The sequence below is a fragment of the Choristoneura fumiferana genome, chromosome 12 (genome assembly GCF_025370935.1).
Source record: "Choristoneura fumiferana chromosome 12, NRCan_CFum_1, whole genome shotgun sequence".
Lineage (NCBI taxonomy): Eukaryota > Metazoa > Arthropoda > Insecta > Lepidoptera > Tortricidae > Choristoneura > Choristoneura fumiferana.
The window spans coordinates 19,181,202-19,200,683 of NC_133483.1; the positions used below are offsets into that span (position 1 = coordinate 19,181,202).

Below are 19,482 nucleotides of genomic sequence, written 5' to 3' on the forward strand. Positions count from 1 at the left end.
GTGGTTCGCCACTTCATAGTTATTATTTTATGGATAGTCGATCAAGAAAAAGAGCTTTACCGTTGTTTATAACAGTTCCTACATCAGGATAAAAAGGAAAAGGCTGATGGTCATATTGACTTGTAAGTGAAAATAGCCTTTTAAATTTTAAACCATACAACTGACATGACATTGCACGTAACGGTGGTAAAATAATTTCTTGTTCCACTATACAATGAAGACGGCAAACGGTCAATCAACTAAATTAATGTCTTTTTTCCTTATATTTTTTTTGCAAGTCAGGACAACGAACAAAAGTACGGTTTTAATTATAACTGGTTCTTAGAGGTGCATCCGCTAGATTTAATTGAGTAGTTTCTATGTAGGAAACTATTCTAATGCTAATTCTGAGAACTGAGAACACGAGAAGATGATTGCTGTCAATATTATTAACGTTAGTAAATAACGTAACCATAAAAAATCATTTTTAATACAAGCTTTTTTTGCTGACTGTACTTTTTGTTAACTGTACTTGCATTGTCATCCAAACTACATTTGCATACCAAATTCCAAGTCGATGCTATTAACCGTTGAAGCATGTTGAGAGTAAGAGAAGAGGAGAGTTCCGTCCTGCGGAGACGATCCCAGGAGCCAGCAATACTACTGTTTAAAAAAAATACCTCGTTGTTTTTTTTTGCCGGATTCTTCTCAACAGAGGTTTTTCCGAACCGGTGGTAGATTTTTGACATTCATAAGTGCTTGTTATAGCCTAAACTGAATAAAGATATTTTGACTTTGACTTTGACATTATACTGGAAGTAAGTCAAATTTAACCTGTAAGATTTGATTACAGACAGAGACAGACAGACAGACAACGATTCAGGTGAAACTAAATAAAAGCTTGTAAAAACTGAGATAACCTCGGTAACGTCAGAATATGTAACTGGATCAGTGTTGCTTGTTCAATTGTGTTGTTTTTTTGTTAAAGCTGCAATTCTTTTACGAATGAGATTTTAAATAATGCTTAGCCTCCCTAGATTTAATTGAGTAGTTTCTATGTAGGAAACTATTCTAATGCTAATTCTGAGAACTGAGAACACGAGATGATGATTGCTGTCAATATTAATAACGTTAGTAAATAACGTAACCATAAAAAATTCATTTTTAATACAAGCTTTTTTTGCTGACTGTACTTTTTGTTAACTGTACTTGCATTGTCATCCAAACTACATTTGCATACCAAATTCCAAGTCGATGCTATTAACCGTTGAAGCATCCGTCCTGCGGAGACGATCCCAGGAGCCTAGCGATTCAACGAGGAAATGCTGCTAGCATCTGCAGGGGCAGATATACCGACTTGGCAAACGAGCAGGGGTCTTTTAATATAAGAGATTAGATATAGATTTTAATTTAGTTTGTAATATTTAGTATTATTTCTGCTTTTTGTTTTATTTTTATCTTAATAAATATACTCATTAAAACTCTCATCTGTGTCGCAATGTTACTTCATCGACTAAACTTTAGGGTTTTTTCAAGCACTTTAAATACGTCATCACATGCTAGTCTACCAACAATACTGCAATATTAATTGTATTTTTTATCAGTAGTGTATTGAAATATTCTGTACTAGTTTTGTTTGCTCGACCCTTTTTCGCGAGCAATAACGCTTAGTATCTAATGATCACAAGTATTATATTATATTATACGTATTTATTGACATTTGAATCTCATTTGCTGAATTATAATACTTGTTTTAACCCGATGACGCAAAAAGACTGGTTCCGGTTTATGGTACCTGATCTGAGTTTGTTGTTTGACCTCTTTCAATATAATATAAAAAAAAAATTTCGTCGTGGCCACCATTAACATTCGGACATAAAAAAAAACTACAAAAGTTTCATCCCTAGCTCATGTACGTCCAACTGCTGGCCACAGGCCTCCTCTCAGTGTGAGAGGGTTTGGGTTGTATGTATGTTCCGACGCGGGTAATGTGTCAAAATATCCTAACATGATATGATCTGCCCTTTCGTGACCTGAAAATTAAATAAAAGAACTAAGATATATTAATTGAAGTTAAGATAAATGTATCAATTTTTTCTGTCCTATTCCCGCTTAACCGCACCCTTTTAGTCGCAATACAAAACAATAAAAATATTCAGAACTACATAATAAAAAGTAAAAGGGCACGAATAAGTAGAAATAACCTAAATTTTCATTGGTTGTTGTTGTTGCTTCTTTCTTTGAAATTTTTACTAAGTAAGTGCTTTACCATTTATAATGACAGTTCGTTCATCAGAAAAAAAAGCTTTGTATGTTTTAAGCCGTACAGCTGGTATTAAACCTTAGGCTGGTAAAGGAGTTACTTGATCGGCGACTATACTAACAGTAAGTTTTGAAATATTTAATTCTTTTGTTCTCAGATTCGAGCTCCGGCGGACATTAATAGTGTGGAACAGTGCATTAGCAGCCTTTAGCATCATGGGAGCCTGTCGGACGCTCCCTGAGTTCATCCACGTGCTGAGAAACTACGGGATATACCATTCCGTCTGTGTGCCAAGGTTAGTCTTTGCTTTAATACATCCGATGCCGTACTCCCAGCTTCCGCCTAAGCGAGGCGACGATAGTGAGATATTTTGGGTCCGATCTCATTCAACTACTCTCTCTTTTAATTTCTCGGAAAAAAAAAACTTCGACGTATTATACACGATTGCTTAATATAAATTATAGTTCACGCGGTATTGTTGACTTTCGTAGTCCACAAAACGATTATATGTATTTAGGGTTTCATTAAGTGGATTTGAATAGAAAGTGACTACAAAAGTTGAAGAAATATCTATTGGTATGAATGACTAATCTTCTACATAAATAATTACGGATATTACATTTTCAGCGTGACGTCACTTATCTGGCGTGAGCTTAGCACCGATAACGTTTTAACACACCCAGTAGTTTCAAACTTCTCGTTTTCGAGAAGGGAAGCAGTATTATTACAGCAACAAAATATGAAAATTATCTTTCTGGCCTTTTCAATTTAACTAATGTGGTGTATAATACAATCATCAACATTTATACTACACTATTTATTAAGAACTCAAATTTAATATCTTGTCCATGCCAATTTAACTAAGCTATATAGTTTAGACAACCCACTTGAGAATCCTCTAGCATTAGCCACCATTATACGTACCGTATACCTATTACTTCATTCGATGTACTCATAACCAGGGACAAATCGACGATTGGTTACGATCAGCACGAAATATCACCTAGTTTCAATTCCATCGATGCGTTCTACCATGCCATTATATTGGCATGGCACTTATTGACCGGTACTTTCTCTTTAATTTCTCTCGCGGGCTGTTATTTCAGACCAGTTAATAAATTTGGCGCATAATACGAGTAAAGTTGATATAACTTCAATGAGAATGAAAACTTCAATCGTCTTAGTAAAAAAATGTTTGAAATCACTAGCGCGCCATACAACTGCTAATGCCTCGTCACAAAACAGCTGCTTTTTGTGGCAGTTTCAGGTATGCAGCAACGAAATGCTGGAACAATATTCCGCCCCCAATCCGAGACCTGAAATGCACACAAAATTTTAAATTAAAGATTAAAAAGATGATGTTTGAACACCAAATGGCTCAAGAAATGCTGCGCCATGATACGAGTGTAATTTGAGTGTTTTTTGCTGTCGAAATTCATGTTTCAAATAGGTGTAGTACATACCTCGAGTTTTTGTCCCACATGCATCGGAGCGGATGAAACTGTTTTCGCAATCATGATCCTTTGAATGATGCCAGGTGCAAACAGTTAACGGCTTGTGACTCATATTTTCGGAGTTTGTTTTACTTTAATTTATTATCACTATTTGGTTTCTCTAAATTCTAGTTTTAAGGTTAATTAGCTGTCAGTGAAACAAAGTGTCACATTGAGTGACAGTGACATGACTGACATTGACATTCGGCATGGGCCACAGATGGGATATGACATGGCAATTGACAGATTGTCCGTGTCATATCGACGTCGGTGGTCTATGCCGAATGTCAATGTCAGTCATGTCACTGTGCGGTATATACATAAATTTACAATGAAATTAAATAATATCGTCATTATAATCGCCTCTGTTGTTTATTTTTTTGATACTTTTAATTTTATTCCATTAAATTGCGCACTGAAATTGACAGAGTTATGCTAATCTTCTTCTTAAAAAGGGTATAGAGCGGAAACGAAGGAAACGGTCTGAGCGGACCGGAATAATGGTGATTTTCCACCGGCGAGGGAAGACGAGACGAGGCGAGACGAGAATTGAAATTTTTAAGCAGCCATACGAATTTCAATTCTCGTCACGCCTTGTCTCGTCTCGCCTCGCCGGTGGAAAACCACTTTGACAACGTTATGACTATTCAGTAGAAGCACATCTATGCAGTTTGCCATTACGAGTTAAACGGGTCCATAAGGAGTCTGCTTTACTTGCATTGCCGCTCCGATTATGTTCTTTTTCGTAGTTTAGTTACGTATTTGGACGTAGTGTCCGTAGGACGTCATTTGACATGCGGTTTTGAAATATAATTGCTTCATATATGAAATACCAAGCAAGCGTAAGTGAAAATAATCTTTGTATCTTCTCTCTATAAAGATACTATACTAGTAGGAATAGGAAATATTCTATGTTGTCTTCCGCTACGGCTAGTAGAACTATAGTAACTGGCTACACTGCCTTGGTTGCTATTTTCTTCGTGATCCAACTCACGTGCGCGCCGGACCTTTTTTGACGTCACGTATATACCTATCTTCCTATCCACTAAGTATTCTGGGCTTGCGTCGCCTCCGATGTTATTCAGGCAATGTAGCAATGCGAAAGTGTCAACCGAATGTTGCTGCGTTCGCTCACGTATTTATTTTAACTATCTATTTGGTATCACTTTCAATGGTCAAATCTGGGTGACATTTCAATATTCATAGATGTCTTTGTGTCGTGTGAATTTTGAAGCATCGTCAGAAATGAAAAGTTTTAGAGTATCATCATTGGATACATGTAGAGTTGTAGTGTATACTGCGGGTAAAGTGAAATTATAAGTTGATCTTTAAGAAACATCGGCTCAGGCCTGAAATGTCTGTTTTCCTAAAATGTACAATTCTCAAAACGTCTGCGTTTTCACAATGTTAGCACTTCTATTTTGTCAGGTTTCTCAAAATGTCTGCTATTTAAAATGTGTACAATCTCAGGAAGTCGTCTATTCATAATGTTTACATTCCTATAATATTAGCATTACCATAATTTCTGCTTTCCCGTTATGTTAACTTTTTTAAATAGGCTTTATTTTCACTTCAATGTTCTAATGTTCTTGTTTGTTCTATTGCTTTGTATCTACAAAAACCTCGCTTCGCTGAGCTGTTTCCACCAGAGATGTGCTATGCGCGGATGTGTAAATGAAGCGTTTCTATTGGTTGATGAAAAACATATTCCTCGCAACACATCCTCGCACATCTCTGGTGGAAACGCTGCTTTGGAACAAAATATTTTTCGTTCTCGACCGGTTTCGTACCCGAACGAAGGGATTTTCGTAGTTTAGTTTTTTTACTAAAATCAATGCTAATAAATGCGAAAGTAACTCAGTCTGTCTGTCTGTTACTCTTTCACGGCTAAACCGCTGAAACGATTTAGTTGAAATTTGATGACCATGATTGGAGACATTTTGGGAATAAGACTTTTCTGGAATGCCAACGTTATAAGAAGGCGGATATTTTGAGGTTGCAGACATTTTGAAAATAAGCACTTTCTGAAAAGCGAACATTATACAAAAACTGGCATTCTTGGAGACAGGCAATTTTAAATAGCTGACATTTTGAGAAGCTAACATTATACAAAAGACGTGTTGACATTCTGAAAAGCAGACATTGTGCGAAAAATACATTTTAGGAAAACGGATATTCTCGGAAACTCACTTTTTTCGAAAGTAACTGGCAAAACTATGAACCTTTGAAATGTCTAATGGCACTTAATGAGTCTCCTTGTTCAACTATGTACTTTAAAATCTGACCATGCTTCGTCGCTTATTCGCCATTCTTCGTGCCATTTGATTTATTTTTTCAATGAACAGTACCGCGTCGCGTCTCGATGTGAATAGATCTTAATTTATATTAACTTAAGTTAAAGCCGACCTTTTGACATTTTCGCCATGTTTTTACCTTAACGTTGAACGGCAATGATTGGAATAATACATGAATTATATTAAAATACTTGTTTTGATTTAGCTTGATTGGCAAACATCCTATTTTTCGTACCGCATGTTATTGATAGATGATGTTTGTGTACTCTTTCTGTACAGTATTATACTACAGCTACTATTTTTTGTTTGATCGAGTGTGCCTCCTCACAACACTATTAGGTGTTTGAAAAATAAAAAATTTGGACTTAACATACACTTATTCGAAGATGGAAACTATTTTCGCAATCATTGCCGACCAGAGTTCTACGTCAGCAATTCTACATAACTTTCCAAATTTTTAGAAGATTGCGTCAATTCAGTCAGGTCGACAAGACTGAAGACGTCACGGTCCAAAGTCCAAGAGACGTGGACTTTGGAACTTGCACAGAAAGAAAGAGAAACAACTGTCGCAATCACAGCCAAACATGTATTTTGCACGCCTAAAGATCAAAATATACAAGCGAATTGGCATCCGCATTAATCAAAGACTAAATTTTAAAATGTAGGTAGGTATACTCTTATTGTTCTAACATGATTCAAATGACACATGATGATTATGTAACTTTGTTAGGCGGTAACTAATTTTTAATTTTTTCCAACAGAGATATAATGCTTGAAAAAATTAAATCACATTAAAACTGCTGATTGTTCGAATATTTGAACTCAAATTTGCTAACAAATTGTAAAGTTACGTCGTAGGCACTGTGTTATATTAACTTACTTTCTTTAAACGCCTTTACGATGTTGTTTCAATAGGCCGCAATTGGCATTGATCACTTTTTTACAATGTGGTATAAAAATACTAATTGATCGTGTGTATATTTGCAAAATAACGTTTGGCCTTCGTTTGACTTTCATCGTAAATAAACGTTATTATAACTAATCCGCCCTAATTCTAACACTGCCAAGTGACAGAAGACACTACGTTTTTAAAAAAAAATTGTGATGGGCAACGAAATACGTAGTTTTTAACGCCATGGCAACTATGGTTAGCTATAATTCCGCTAACTTCTAAATAGGGTAAAAAATAGGTGTCTTAAATTCGCCTATTTTATGAAAAAAATATAAGTATCAAAATAAACATTGTTTTCTAAAGACCAATGCCAACTGCTAGAGGTGAAGGTTACCGGTAAAAAATAAATCGGTAAACTAAACGAACTTATTATTAATTTGCAAGATTGTTCGTCGGAGTCGGAAAGTGACACTCCAAGTGTTGAATAAATTATATTTTAAAATTTAAATAAGACTCAGTTTGATAGCGTAACGTTTAAACCACCAAATAATGCTATTACCACTTTTAGCACTAGGTAGATGCAAAAGTATCGATAGTGCGTAACGTAGGAGGGACTCTAGTTACGTCAGTTTGGCATCTGTCATTTGAATCATGTTAGGAAAAATAGAATATAACTTTTAAATAATTATTGTGCACAGTCAAACTCAAAAAGATGCTGGGCACTTTAAAGCCATGCCACTTTCAATAATAGACTGTCCTAGGTTATATTGTAAAGTACTAGTGTCCAACTTCTTTTGAGGACCGTACTTACATTACAAATTACTTATTCATAAGCGTTTAGTAAGCTTACGTTAGCTGAAGTTTATTCCCCGATTTGACCTTTGAATTTGTTTTAACAAGAAGCTGACAAACTTTGTTTAAATTTATTTACGGAATAAAGTAGTTGTTATTTAGACACTGCTTTATTTAATTGTGATTAAATTAACTTTCGTGTGTCACTAGTGTTTACCCGCGGCTTTGCACGCGTATTAGATTCAGCAATGAGGGCTATCGCGTATGAATTCTCCACTAGAGGCGCTAGTGTAGCGTGAGGTCTCCGAAATGTCAAATCTCATAGTTTTTGGGTGAGCTACGCGGGTTTATTTATAATTAGAATAATTTTGGGAATATTTTGCAATATCTGAAATTAATTATGGCAAATATGCGTTCCGGGGCAATGAATGCCTGTGTTTTGAGACAGTTTTGTCTTTCGGAAACCTTTGTCCGCCCTTTTTTCCGAACAAAACGGGGACTATGCAACACTGTGGTTGCTCGATATTTTTACGGTACGGTTTTAAGGTGTATTAAATATGATTTTAATCTAAACTTTGTTTTCACGCTCGTAATAACAGACTTTGAAAGCCATACTTAAAAACCTCACGCAACAGTGCGCCATCTAGTGAGACAAAAAACGATAGCCCTCATTGAATTGAAATTCAACTGTCACAGAAATAATAAGAAGAATAGAAATTTTAACTTGTTTTTTTTTATAATCTGGCAATTCTTTGCCTCTCCCGCTGATGGTGAGCAGGTTTTAGTAGATCACGGCACTCAGCAATCCAATGTAATTCTATTTGAACCACCAATGTACCTAATCACTGAGCCTGAAAACAATATACATATGACTTTTTAGCCATGGACAATGTCACGTTTTTAGCTCGCGTGGCATTTCTATTCTTCTTATTAGTTCTGTGCATGATATTCACCTCAAGATTTGGCCAAAAGCACTGGTGATGTAACTTGAAACGGAACTCCAAAATGTTAAAATAGCCGGATACGACCCTAGCGTACGTCATCCACTGATTAAAGCATCACCAATTGTTTTGTATGGTAGATGTTAATTAAATTTGTGTGGTAGTTGAACCAACTGAAGTACGTGGCTATTAAACTTTTAAACATATAAAGGATTTGGCAAGTTCTTTTATTAATTATGTACACAAAAATATGAGTGCTTTTATGCTTGGTGTGAATACTTATCAAAGCCAAATTTAGTTATAAATAGTAAGACGGACGTAATAAGGTTTTTTTCTGTTCTATTAATACCAATTAGATAGGCAGTGAGGTGCTTAATAATAATAAATCGTTTATATATATAAAACTAGAGTTTACCGGCAGCTTCGCACGCGTTAAATATTCGATCTGGTACTTACCAGAAAATTCTGGGATCTTATAAATTCCCCTGAAAATTTCCAAAATGTATATCGTGGTCTTCATTGGGGTTGTGTTAAAAAACAACTGTCCAAAATTTCAAGACACTAAACCCAGTGGTTGAATTTAAAGATTTTAACCCTGTCCCGTGGGAATATCGGGATAAAAAGTAGCCTTTGTGTTATTCCAGACATCCAGCTATCTACGTACCATATTTCATCTAAATACGTCCAGCCGTTTTAGCGTGAAGGAGTAACAAAAACACACACACGCACACACACACACACACACACACACACACACACACACACACACACACACACACACACACACACACACACACACACACACACACACACAAACTATCGCATTTATAATATTAGTAGGATGATCTTTAATTTGGAGCTAGTAAATTGTTTTGAAATTGTCTAAATAATACTACTTATGTGCTTTGAATCGTGATACTAGGTGTATTGCAGATACTGCTGCATAGGATATTTTTATTAATAATTTCTTCGCAAAAGAAGTTACGGGCAAAGCTACACAATAACTATTAAAAATTATTCTATCTATGACAAGAACCACGGAAGGGGTCGAGTGAACTTACATCGTGTACAGAGTTCCTTATGCTTCTGAGCAAAAATGCCATCAAAAATATCTGAACACGCTTCTACGCCGTTAACAATAGTGTCGTGTTCACATATTTTTGATCAAATTTTTTGCCAAAAATTATAAGAACTCTACTTCATCATGCCCCAGTGCCCAAACAGATGATGGCTGCCTTACTTACGAACCAATTAAACACAGACAGCCTTGTTCTTCACAAGTTTGAAACACCTTGAACTCCCTTCTGATGCATTTTTTTCGTCACAAAACTTTTCCCTTGAATTTGTGACGTAATATAACCCCTACGTCACACCCCGGCATTGATTCATGCTAGCCCATTGAACGGGCTAGGTCATTCACGGGCTTTATTGACTGCCGAGCCGACCCCCAGACCCCCATTGCGAAAGAGGGGGGAGGCTGAGCGTTTCTGGCACGTGCCGTTTCGCCTTTAGCACTGGCTGGAAAGAGACAAGATAATTTTAGTCCTTTTTACTCGACTGCCCGAAGGAGGGCAGGGCTATGTTTTTCGAGCGTATGTATGTATGTCCATTTCTTTAGTCCTCGCTGCAGCCTAAACGGCTGGACGGATTTTAACATAATTATGATCTATCGTTGGATTCGTCATAACTGTCGGAGTGACATATGCATAGGGACCCATTTAAATCGTTTGCAGCTCAAAAATTCTTAGTAATGGGTCCCGACTGGTGAACTTTATATTAGCTACTTAACAGTTCTAGACCACTAGACTTATTTTCTTCCTTTTAGTTTTTAATCATCCAATCCAAATTTCAAATCAGTCAAATCATTTAGGTTTGATCTAACTAAACAAACTGACATACTAACGTTACATACATAGCAAGTTAAATAGACGCTTGTGCTAAAAAATGCAAGTAGCTATCCTATAAATCACGGAAATTATAAATTTAAATCATTCCCATGTGTTCCAAATTTTTAATTCTGTACCCTACATGTTTATTTGAATATAATGGCCGTATTATTTTAACATTTTTTTTTTCTAACAACATTTAAAATGTAAAAAGCAAAATTAAGAAATACGGAATAAGTGGCTTTATTATTAATATTTTAACATATATCTGACTGGAGTTCGATAATAATGTCGTCCCAGTGTGTTATGCATGGTGATTTGTGATTGTGACTGCCGTGGCATGTGATATGAATAGGATGCGTAACACTATGTTGTTACTAGCGGCTTTACTAACGCTATTCTGTGTTACGTAGTTTCAAGTAGAAACCTATCATAACATTGTCATAAGTACACCGATCTCAATGTTTGCACGATATGTCTAACATACTCGAACTTTACGAACGAGCCTACTTACATTGACGAGCAAAAATAAATCACTACAACAACTTCGTAGGTAAAAAATAAAACAAAAGCTTTTGCAATTAGGTCGCAGAGCGCTGGTTTAGGTACATTATTATGTTTTTTAGGCTATCAGCGATTCCGGAAAGACCATTATTGCCAAGAAGAATGCGCCGCAACCTGTCTCAGTTAAGTAAGTTATCCGCAAATGGCTTTTCAGATTCAAGGCTTGCTCAAATGCGCGGAAAGTCAATTCAACAATAAGCATTCAACAGTAAGCTTTATTTAGCTTTCACGAAATCACTGTAAATTGAACCTTAGCATAGTTACTCATACTTAGTATTGCTTAGCTGAGTGATCCTGCTTAGCCAAGCGTTCAGGATGCTAAGGAAGCAATAGTCACGTATAATCATCTCGGCCTACATAGGTACGTCCAATGAGAGAGCTTGGGCCGTAGTTCCCTCGCATGCCCATTGCGGATTGGGAACACCAAACACACCATTGAATTTCGTCTCCGTAACCACATATATAATTCTACAAACCGGCCATGTACGAGCCGGACTCGTGCAGAGAGAGTTCCCTATGGATACACACAGCTTGTGCACAGAGAATACCCACCTACACACAATATCGGAAGTGTTTGGACATTATGAGAACAACCTTAGTGTTAAACAGGGTTGAAAATTATCAAGATAATATAGTCATTGATAGCTGTCCGATAATTATCCGGTTATATAACCATCTAGTACTCTTAAACGAGCAATTCTTGTTATATCGAAAATACAAACTGAGACACGGATGCACAGAAAAACCAGAAAAGGAGACCAGCACTGGGAATCGAACCCAGGTCCTCAGCATTCCGTGCTGCGTGCTATAACCCCTACACCACTGCTGGACAGGAATCAAGACACGAATTTTTCCTATGCATACATTTCTCAGGTTGCTTATTTCTGCTTTGCTACTTAAGCAGCAGCACTAGCGACATCTATGTGGCGTCGACAGACGTCACACTCGTACCCGTAAAAGTAACAAATGTGGAGTTGAAATAAAAAATACAAAAAGAGTCCAAAAAACCAATCATAATTCTTGGTATATATTTTATTTCGAGAAATCTGTTGTATTGGTTTTTAGATGCCAATAATCGGTCTAGTTGGTTCTTGTCTATACGAAAACGTGTGTCCTAGTTAGCCTGAGCGAAGTTTGGTCGTCTGGGTACTAACGTAATAAAATGTACCAGAAAATACTTTGAATTGTTAAATTTCACGTGTTAGGATACTCACTATAATAGACTTAGGGGCTGTTTCACCGTCCATTGATTAGTATTAACTGACGGTTAAATGTGATGCCGTCTCTATTTGTTTTGTTCGAATAGACGGAGAAGGCATCACATTTAACCGTCAGTTAACACTAATCAATGGATGGTGAAACAGCCCCTGAGTGCATAATTATCACACGCCATTGTAAACGTTACTATCATTGATTGATACAACACGTAATTATCGCGATTATCTTTGATAATTATCCCATGCAATCCTGGTGCAAAACATTGGCACGTGCTCATGTTCCTTGAACACAGGTAATATTTTGCTTGTAGTGTGATGATGTTTGCTGGAACCGGTCCCATTCAAGGTCGCGCGCGAGAGATTAAAATCATAAATCTCCGCGAAGTTATTAGGAATAAATATTACTTGCTTAACATATATATGTTATGCAAAAACGTCAGCCGAGAAACGAACCCGCTACGATTGTAATACTATCATAATCCACAAACAAAATAATTTTGGAAACAAGTAAAAAAAAAAAAAAAAAACTAAACGTTTGTTCTATAAGTAGGCAGCAATGGGGATATTCTACACGTCACTTATACTAACAGCGCTTTCAGAAAGAACATCATTGCTAAGAAGAATGCGCCGCAAGAAATTTGGCATAAAGAACAAAAATTATAAGTATTCAAATTCACCTAACTAGTAATAAAAGCAAAACAAAGTAGGTATATCGTCGGGTGACAAGCAATTATTTGTTTCGTTTTTAGCAATTTTTTTTCATGGCAGATGGTTAAAGTTGAAATTCATGTTTTTGAGACAACTTAAATCAATATTAATGAAGTTTTTTTCAGCATTTTACGGTAGTTACTGACAAAATAACTATTCACGATTCGATACACATAAAAAACTGTTATTAAGAGCTTTCCAAGTCGATGCTGGTACTAAAAATGTCAAGACAAAGGGGAGTATCCCCAAAAATCTTTATTTCGGTAATAACTCTAAAACCGTGCAACTTTTACTGGGGTCATATTAGGTTGCTTAGGTTCCTCTTGAGCTGGCCTACCTCTGGTGTCACTGTGACGTGGTACTTCTGGGACATCCTGTATATTCACATTTGAGACTTAAATTTACCGTTGTAAAAGTTTATGATTTAGTTCAGCCCTATAAGCATAGGCTATTCTTTGTTTCCTGCTATCTCACGACAGCTGTCAGTCGAGACTAATTGAATGCATTGAAAAGCTAGATCTAGGCTCCGATGTTCCCAAGTTAAAATTCGCCTTTGATATTAAGAACATTACCATAACGCTTTCACGGTGATAACAAGATGTATAAAAGAAATAGATGTACAAAAGATTTATTCAATAGTTTTTTGTGTCTGTTGGCCTCTTACATGCTGATCTTGTACTTATGTAAAATTAAGAGAAATGTGCTTGTTAAGTACCTACTTTAGGCAGATATTTTAAGCAATACTATTCTTTACCCGCAGTTTCTCTCGAGTGAGTCGTTATACATCTGGCGACTTATATTATGGCAGTTTGCTAAATTAAAAAAAAAAAACATTATTTTAACTCTCTTGCTTTTTCCAGGACTGTCCACGACAACTTTGTGTCTTTTGTTTTGTAGAACAATAGGACCACGGAACAGAAGGACAGTGTAATTTTATTTTCATTGTTCAGTATACAGAGGTTTCGTGGATCTGGTCCGTGTTACATGTCCATTAATTCTATTATCCGTTTAATATTGCTTTGACATTCATGAAACCAACAAGGTGCGGTCGCTGAAGGGCGTCTAGAACAATTTTATTAGTACTGGTTGTAAGCAATTTGAAAACTACAGAGCTGATGCTCAAGTTAAAGGCAATCTTCGGGTTCCGAATTAGCACGAATGCGGTAATGTTCGGCCATCTTTGCGGATCTTTGCATCGTTTGCTCTTCCGAGCTGTCACTAAATCTGATTTTCCAAAACAGATTGTGATTTCTAAGCTAAGATGCATACTGTTGAAGCGCATAATTTGAGTCGAAATATTTATACAGAGCTGTGGGCAAATTCCTGACCAAGTAACTAAAAATGACACTGTTACAAACTGCATGGTTTACTTGAAATGATGTGTTCAATACGGTATTGGACTATTTTGTATATGTTTTATAAATTAAAAATACACAATGCCTGTTATCGAATAGAAAAACAGTTTTTAAGCTATCTTTACAAATAACAAAGTTATAAAGGTTTGAAATTCAAGATTAGACAGAGAAAGACATACTGGCATGTGACGTCACACGCCAGTACCGCCATACTTGCTGCATAGAGAAAAGCGTTTGAGAAAGAGACAGGTATATAGATTTTTCAAAAAATCACTATAAATCCAATTTTCAACCGATTTAAATTTTCTCTTCTCTAAACACTCTGTTTATCTATATTTTCATAATAATATTAAGATATGGCAAAATCAGGAGTTTGTCAAATACCGTATTCTTCAATTACTTATAAAATTGTTATCTAATGCAACTTTTGAGATGTTAGGTACTTATTTTTTTAACCCCCGACCCAAAAAGAGGGGTGTTATAAGTTTGACCGCAATGTGTGTCTGTGGCCCCGTAGCTAGTACTCGCGTGGACCGATTTGAATGCGATTTTTTTTTATTTGAAAGCAGGGTTTCTAGCGATGGTTCTTAGACATGTTTCATCAAAATCGTTTTACCCGTTTCTGAGATATTGAACTTTGAAGTGACAAAGTCGGCGGCTTTCCAACTTTGTCGGTTAGGTTATTCGAGTTTACATTTTAATTAATATTTTCAGTATCTTTTCCTTATGGTCTCTGCTAATAATAATGGAATCTAAGGGTTCTTGATCAAAATAAGGTTGGAAACCACTGACGTATAAGAAGAATGCATTAAAATTTATTTGAAACTTTTGGAACTGCCCGCCGCGTGTTTTTAAGTCTTCGCGTGGACGAAATAAAAGTACGAAATTATTACTTCGAAATCCAACTGAGGTAATTTTCCGCTCGGTAGCGAAATGAAAGTAAACAAAACAAGGTGGGACTTAAAGCTTAAAAGTTAATTTAATTATGCAACGGAACGGGGCCTATAACGATCTGTTGATGAGAGAAATGATATCGTATCAATAATGACGCGTTCTACGATATAATCATCCCAGCCGATATTCGTCCCACTGCTGGGCACAGGCCTCCTCTCAGAATGAGAGGGCTTTGGCCGTAGCTCCCACGCGGGCCCAGTGCGTATTGGGAACTTCACACACACCATTGAATTGCTTCGCAGGTTTGTGCAGGTTTCCTCACGATGTTTTCCTTCACCGTAAAGCTCGTGGTAAATTTCAAATGTAATTTCGCACGTGATTCTCGAAAAACTCAGAGGTGCGAGCCGGGTGTTGAACCCACGATCCTCTGCTTGAGAGGAAACCACTCGGCCACCACGGCTTCACGATATAATATTTACTCGTACCTAATTATGTTTACTAAATATGTATTTTCACTTAATTGAAACTCCTGAACAACCACGTGTAGCAAAATAATGACCTATTACAGGCATACTCTTAACAATATCAACAGAGGCTGTATTGTCTTAAATTAAGTTCGAATTAAATTTTGTTTATTATATGAATTAGAGCAATTAAGACCAAAACGTATTACCATGGAACGAGATTCCATTTTTGACGATATTTAGGATGGAAAGTTTTCCTTGTTGATGTATTTCATTTCTCTGCGTGGACGTATAATAAATTCGAGTTGTAAATTTTCTATTTGTACTTACTCAAAAGTCTATTCAGGTGCTAAGTAAGTCCCCAAGAATAAGTATGATTCGGTTCTGCTAATCAAATATTGCTCAGATTCTGTGTCAATATAGTTGATGTAAATAACACATATCCGTGTTTTACCTCATTGCCAGTGGGCTGGGTAAATAATCTTTCATTTCCGAAGAGGAAACTTCAATGATTGTTTATACAATCGTCATTGATTGCCAGCACTCACTATACTACCACTCAAGACAAAGACAGACAAAGATATATGCAGTATTTTACCACATTACTAATATTAAATGATATGGTAACGGATAACTCACGTCTTAAATCGAGTTCAACATCACACAAAACAACAACATCAACAACATTAACATCATCGAGTTCGTGTTGTACATTTGACAGTGGCAATAAAAATTACGATGAAAATGCGGGTAGTTGTGCGCCGGTGTTCGTTTCGTCGGGTAGTCGTGCGAGCAGAGCGGTGGCGCGCAGTGCGCGTGTTGCAGCGTTAATTAGTCCGAAACATTGCGAGCTAAACTCGATTTAAGACGAGTTATCAGTTACAATATCATTTAATATGAGTGAGTCTCACGGTAGTTTCATGTTCACATTACTAATCCTAAATCCTAATTAGTAAATTGCTGGGATTTGTTTGTTGTTTTATTACTAGAACTAGGTAATAGGGGGTGTTGTCGCGGATGTTTATTTTTGCGTTAGAAAGTGACGCACTGAGCTACAAGTTCAGGAGTGAGTGTCGATCGCGTAAAAGTGCGTATTTTTTATGATGACGACTTTACAAGAACATGTATGATTAGTGATTTGATTACACTTGGCGACGGCGTTAACATGGTGTCCATTTACTAGCTTCAGTTTTGTAGATGATATAGACACTTGTCCCACCGCCGACGATGAGCGAGGAGCGAGTATAGAACGAGTAACTAGAAACGAGTGGGCGAGCAGCGAGAAGCGAGTGTAGTTTTGTCGCTCGGCTGTAAGCGAGTGTTCGCGTGCGACGGGCTATTACTCGCTCCACTCGACTCGCTCGTGCGGGGCGGCCGCCAAGCTGACATCGCTGAGCGAGAATCTATAGTTCAGCGAGCTTTATAGCTCTTGTCGCTGCGACAAAAGATGTAAGAGCGAGTTCTCGCCGACAGTGTGAACAGCCAGCGATCAACTATTAATATATGTGTCTCTTTTACTCACGCAGGATCTTATATCTTTTTGTTCGTTTCTTGAGCGAGAAAATAGTCGATAGCCAATCGTTTCCTCGCTGGCGGTGAGACAAGTGCCTTAACCTCTAAATGACCAGTGATCACTGCTAGCAGTCCTCTTTAACCTAATCACAAAGTTTAGGGATCAAGCGATGAATTTGAAGTACGACCGTACCGTCCTTTGCCCGTCACTCTAACTTTTGTAAGGGGTTCGAAATGTGGAAGTAAATCGTTCGGATCTTTCCAGAATAAAAGTATTCAAAAGCCTGCCCCATTTCATCTTGGTTGCCCTTATTCCAAAGTTCAATAAAAGGAGATAGACTTTTGAAAACTTTCGCGATATTCACTCAGTTATTATTACTCGTAAAGCTTCTACATTAACGCAATCAAAAGATACGGCCATTTGAACTTTAATTAAAAAGTTTATTAATTGTTTACTGTCACTATCCATTCATTGACGAATTTATATGCTGCCTCTTTCTTCTCGGAAGCCTTCTCATCTCTTTTATCACTATCTTTACGTTCCACAAATCGCCTAAACACAATTCCTTGCGGCCACAATTTCTCATCCAAGAAACTATCTATGGATACTTTGCTCACAAAGATTTTATACGCGTTATAATTTAGCTGCTTCCACATCTTTAATTTTATTGGAATTTTAATTCTTCTAATTTTCTCCCCTTTACTCTCTCCAAAATATACTCTGCAATATCAGCCTCTAACACATTCTTGTCGACATTCGTAATAAATAACGGGATTTTGAAACCTGCCGCGACCATTAAAGACCTATATAGGATACTTCCCGTAGACCTAGATAGAATCATGAAATTTGGCAAGAAGGAAGGTTTTTACAGCACAAGTAAAGGAAAAAATCCGAAAATCGCTAATAAAAGACATAAAATTTAAAAAATCTAAAAACCGGCTGCCTTAAAAACTATATGGAAGAAAATACGAGTAAGTCTAGTAGTCCAGAACTCTGTCAAGAACAGTCGGGACCCATTTAAAACGTGACCAGCTCAAAAAATCTTGGTAATGGGTCCCGACTGTTGAACTTTAAATGAGCTACTTGACAGAGTTCTAGACCACTACACTTATTTTCTTCCTTTTAGTTTTTAAAGCAGTCGGGTTTTTCGATTTTTTATTTTAGTACCGGCCTTTGTAAAATTTATTGTCAGTGTAGCAAAAGTCACGTCCCAGCTCCTCTGACACCCCACGCCCTAATTGTAGATTGGTGTAAACCGTTGACCTAAGCCAAGGCAGGGTTCTGCTTATTTTGGGGAATAAATTTGATAGACTTTCTTTCAACCCCATATTTCCTTGTACCAGTCCGCTTTCCAGCCCGACCTCCATTCCGGGTCAAAGCGTAACAGTGTTATGTTGCAATTTTGAAGCGTCATTACTTATTATCACACTGTGTTTCTCGAATCACGATAAATGACCAGGAAGCGTGAGGAGAAATAATTATTACCTATATAGGTAATTTTTACCTACGACGGAGATAAAAAGTTTCACGCGATATTGGCATGTGGAGGGAGATTACAGTTTAACACTAATGACACGTTCGTAGTAAATTTTAGTATCTATTAATATGCCCAAGATCTCGTTCTATTTAGTTATCTGGATAAGTTTACAAATAGTAATGCTCGAAAATGTGACCGTAGATAATCTAAATCCAGTACACAAAACAAAACTGCCTATATTGTACATTGCCAACTTATACCTATTACAAAATATTAAATATTGTTGTTCAGAGTCAGAGCAGTTTATTGTCAACATATTAAAAAAGGTTCTATTCTATTCTATTCTATATTTATGGAGTTATTTTATCTTATCGCGACTATTTTTCCTATCTGTTACCACTAAAGTAATTGGTGGTGACTACTGGGAAAAAAAAATCCCAGTTGTTACCACCGAGTAGGTACTTAGCGGTAAAAGATGGGAAAAAATCCCAGCAGCAGCTGGCAAAAACAACCACTGGTATGAATTAGCGGTAACAGGTGGGAATAACTCTTAAATTGCGAGCGAGGTGTCCTCGGTATTTTATTTTCGTTAAGTCCGTCTGGTAGATTATCCAAAAATATTGGACACGTATTATTTCTTTCGTGAATCAAACTGAAAATGACAAAGACAAAGATACAGTGCTTCAAAGTTCTATGTAAGAGCAGAGCACCCCCCCAATGAGGGTTAGTATCATTTCGTCTAAAAAAACA

The 19,482-nt window shown here is 36.8% G+C and overlaps 1 protein-coding gene across 1 annotated transcript in view; it reads left to right on the plus strand.

The window, feature by feature from the left end:
- Baldspot (elongation of very long chain fatty acids protein baldspot) overlaps positions 1 to 19,482 on the plus strand; it is a 59,950-nt gene that overhangs the window by 16,345 nt on the left and 24,123 nt on the right. Inside the window, exon 2 of the mRNA XM_074095649.1 lies at positions 2,400 to 2,537. Coding sequence (XP_073951750.1) covers positions 2,400 to 2,537 — 138 coding nt within the window. The remainder of the gene's footprint in view (positions 1 to 2,399; positions 2,538 to 19,482) is intronic.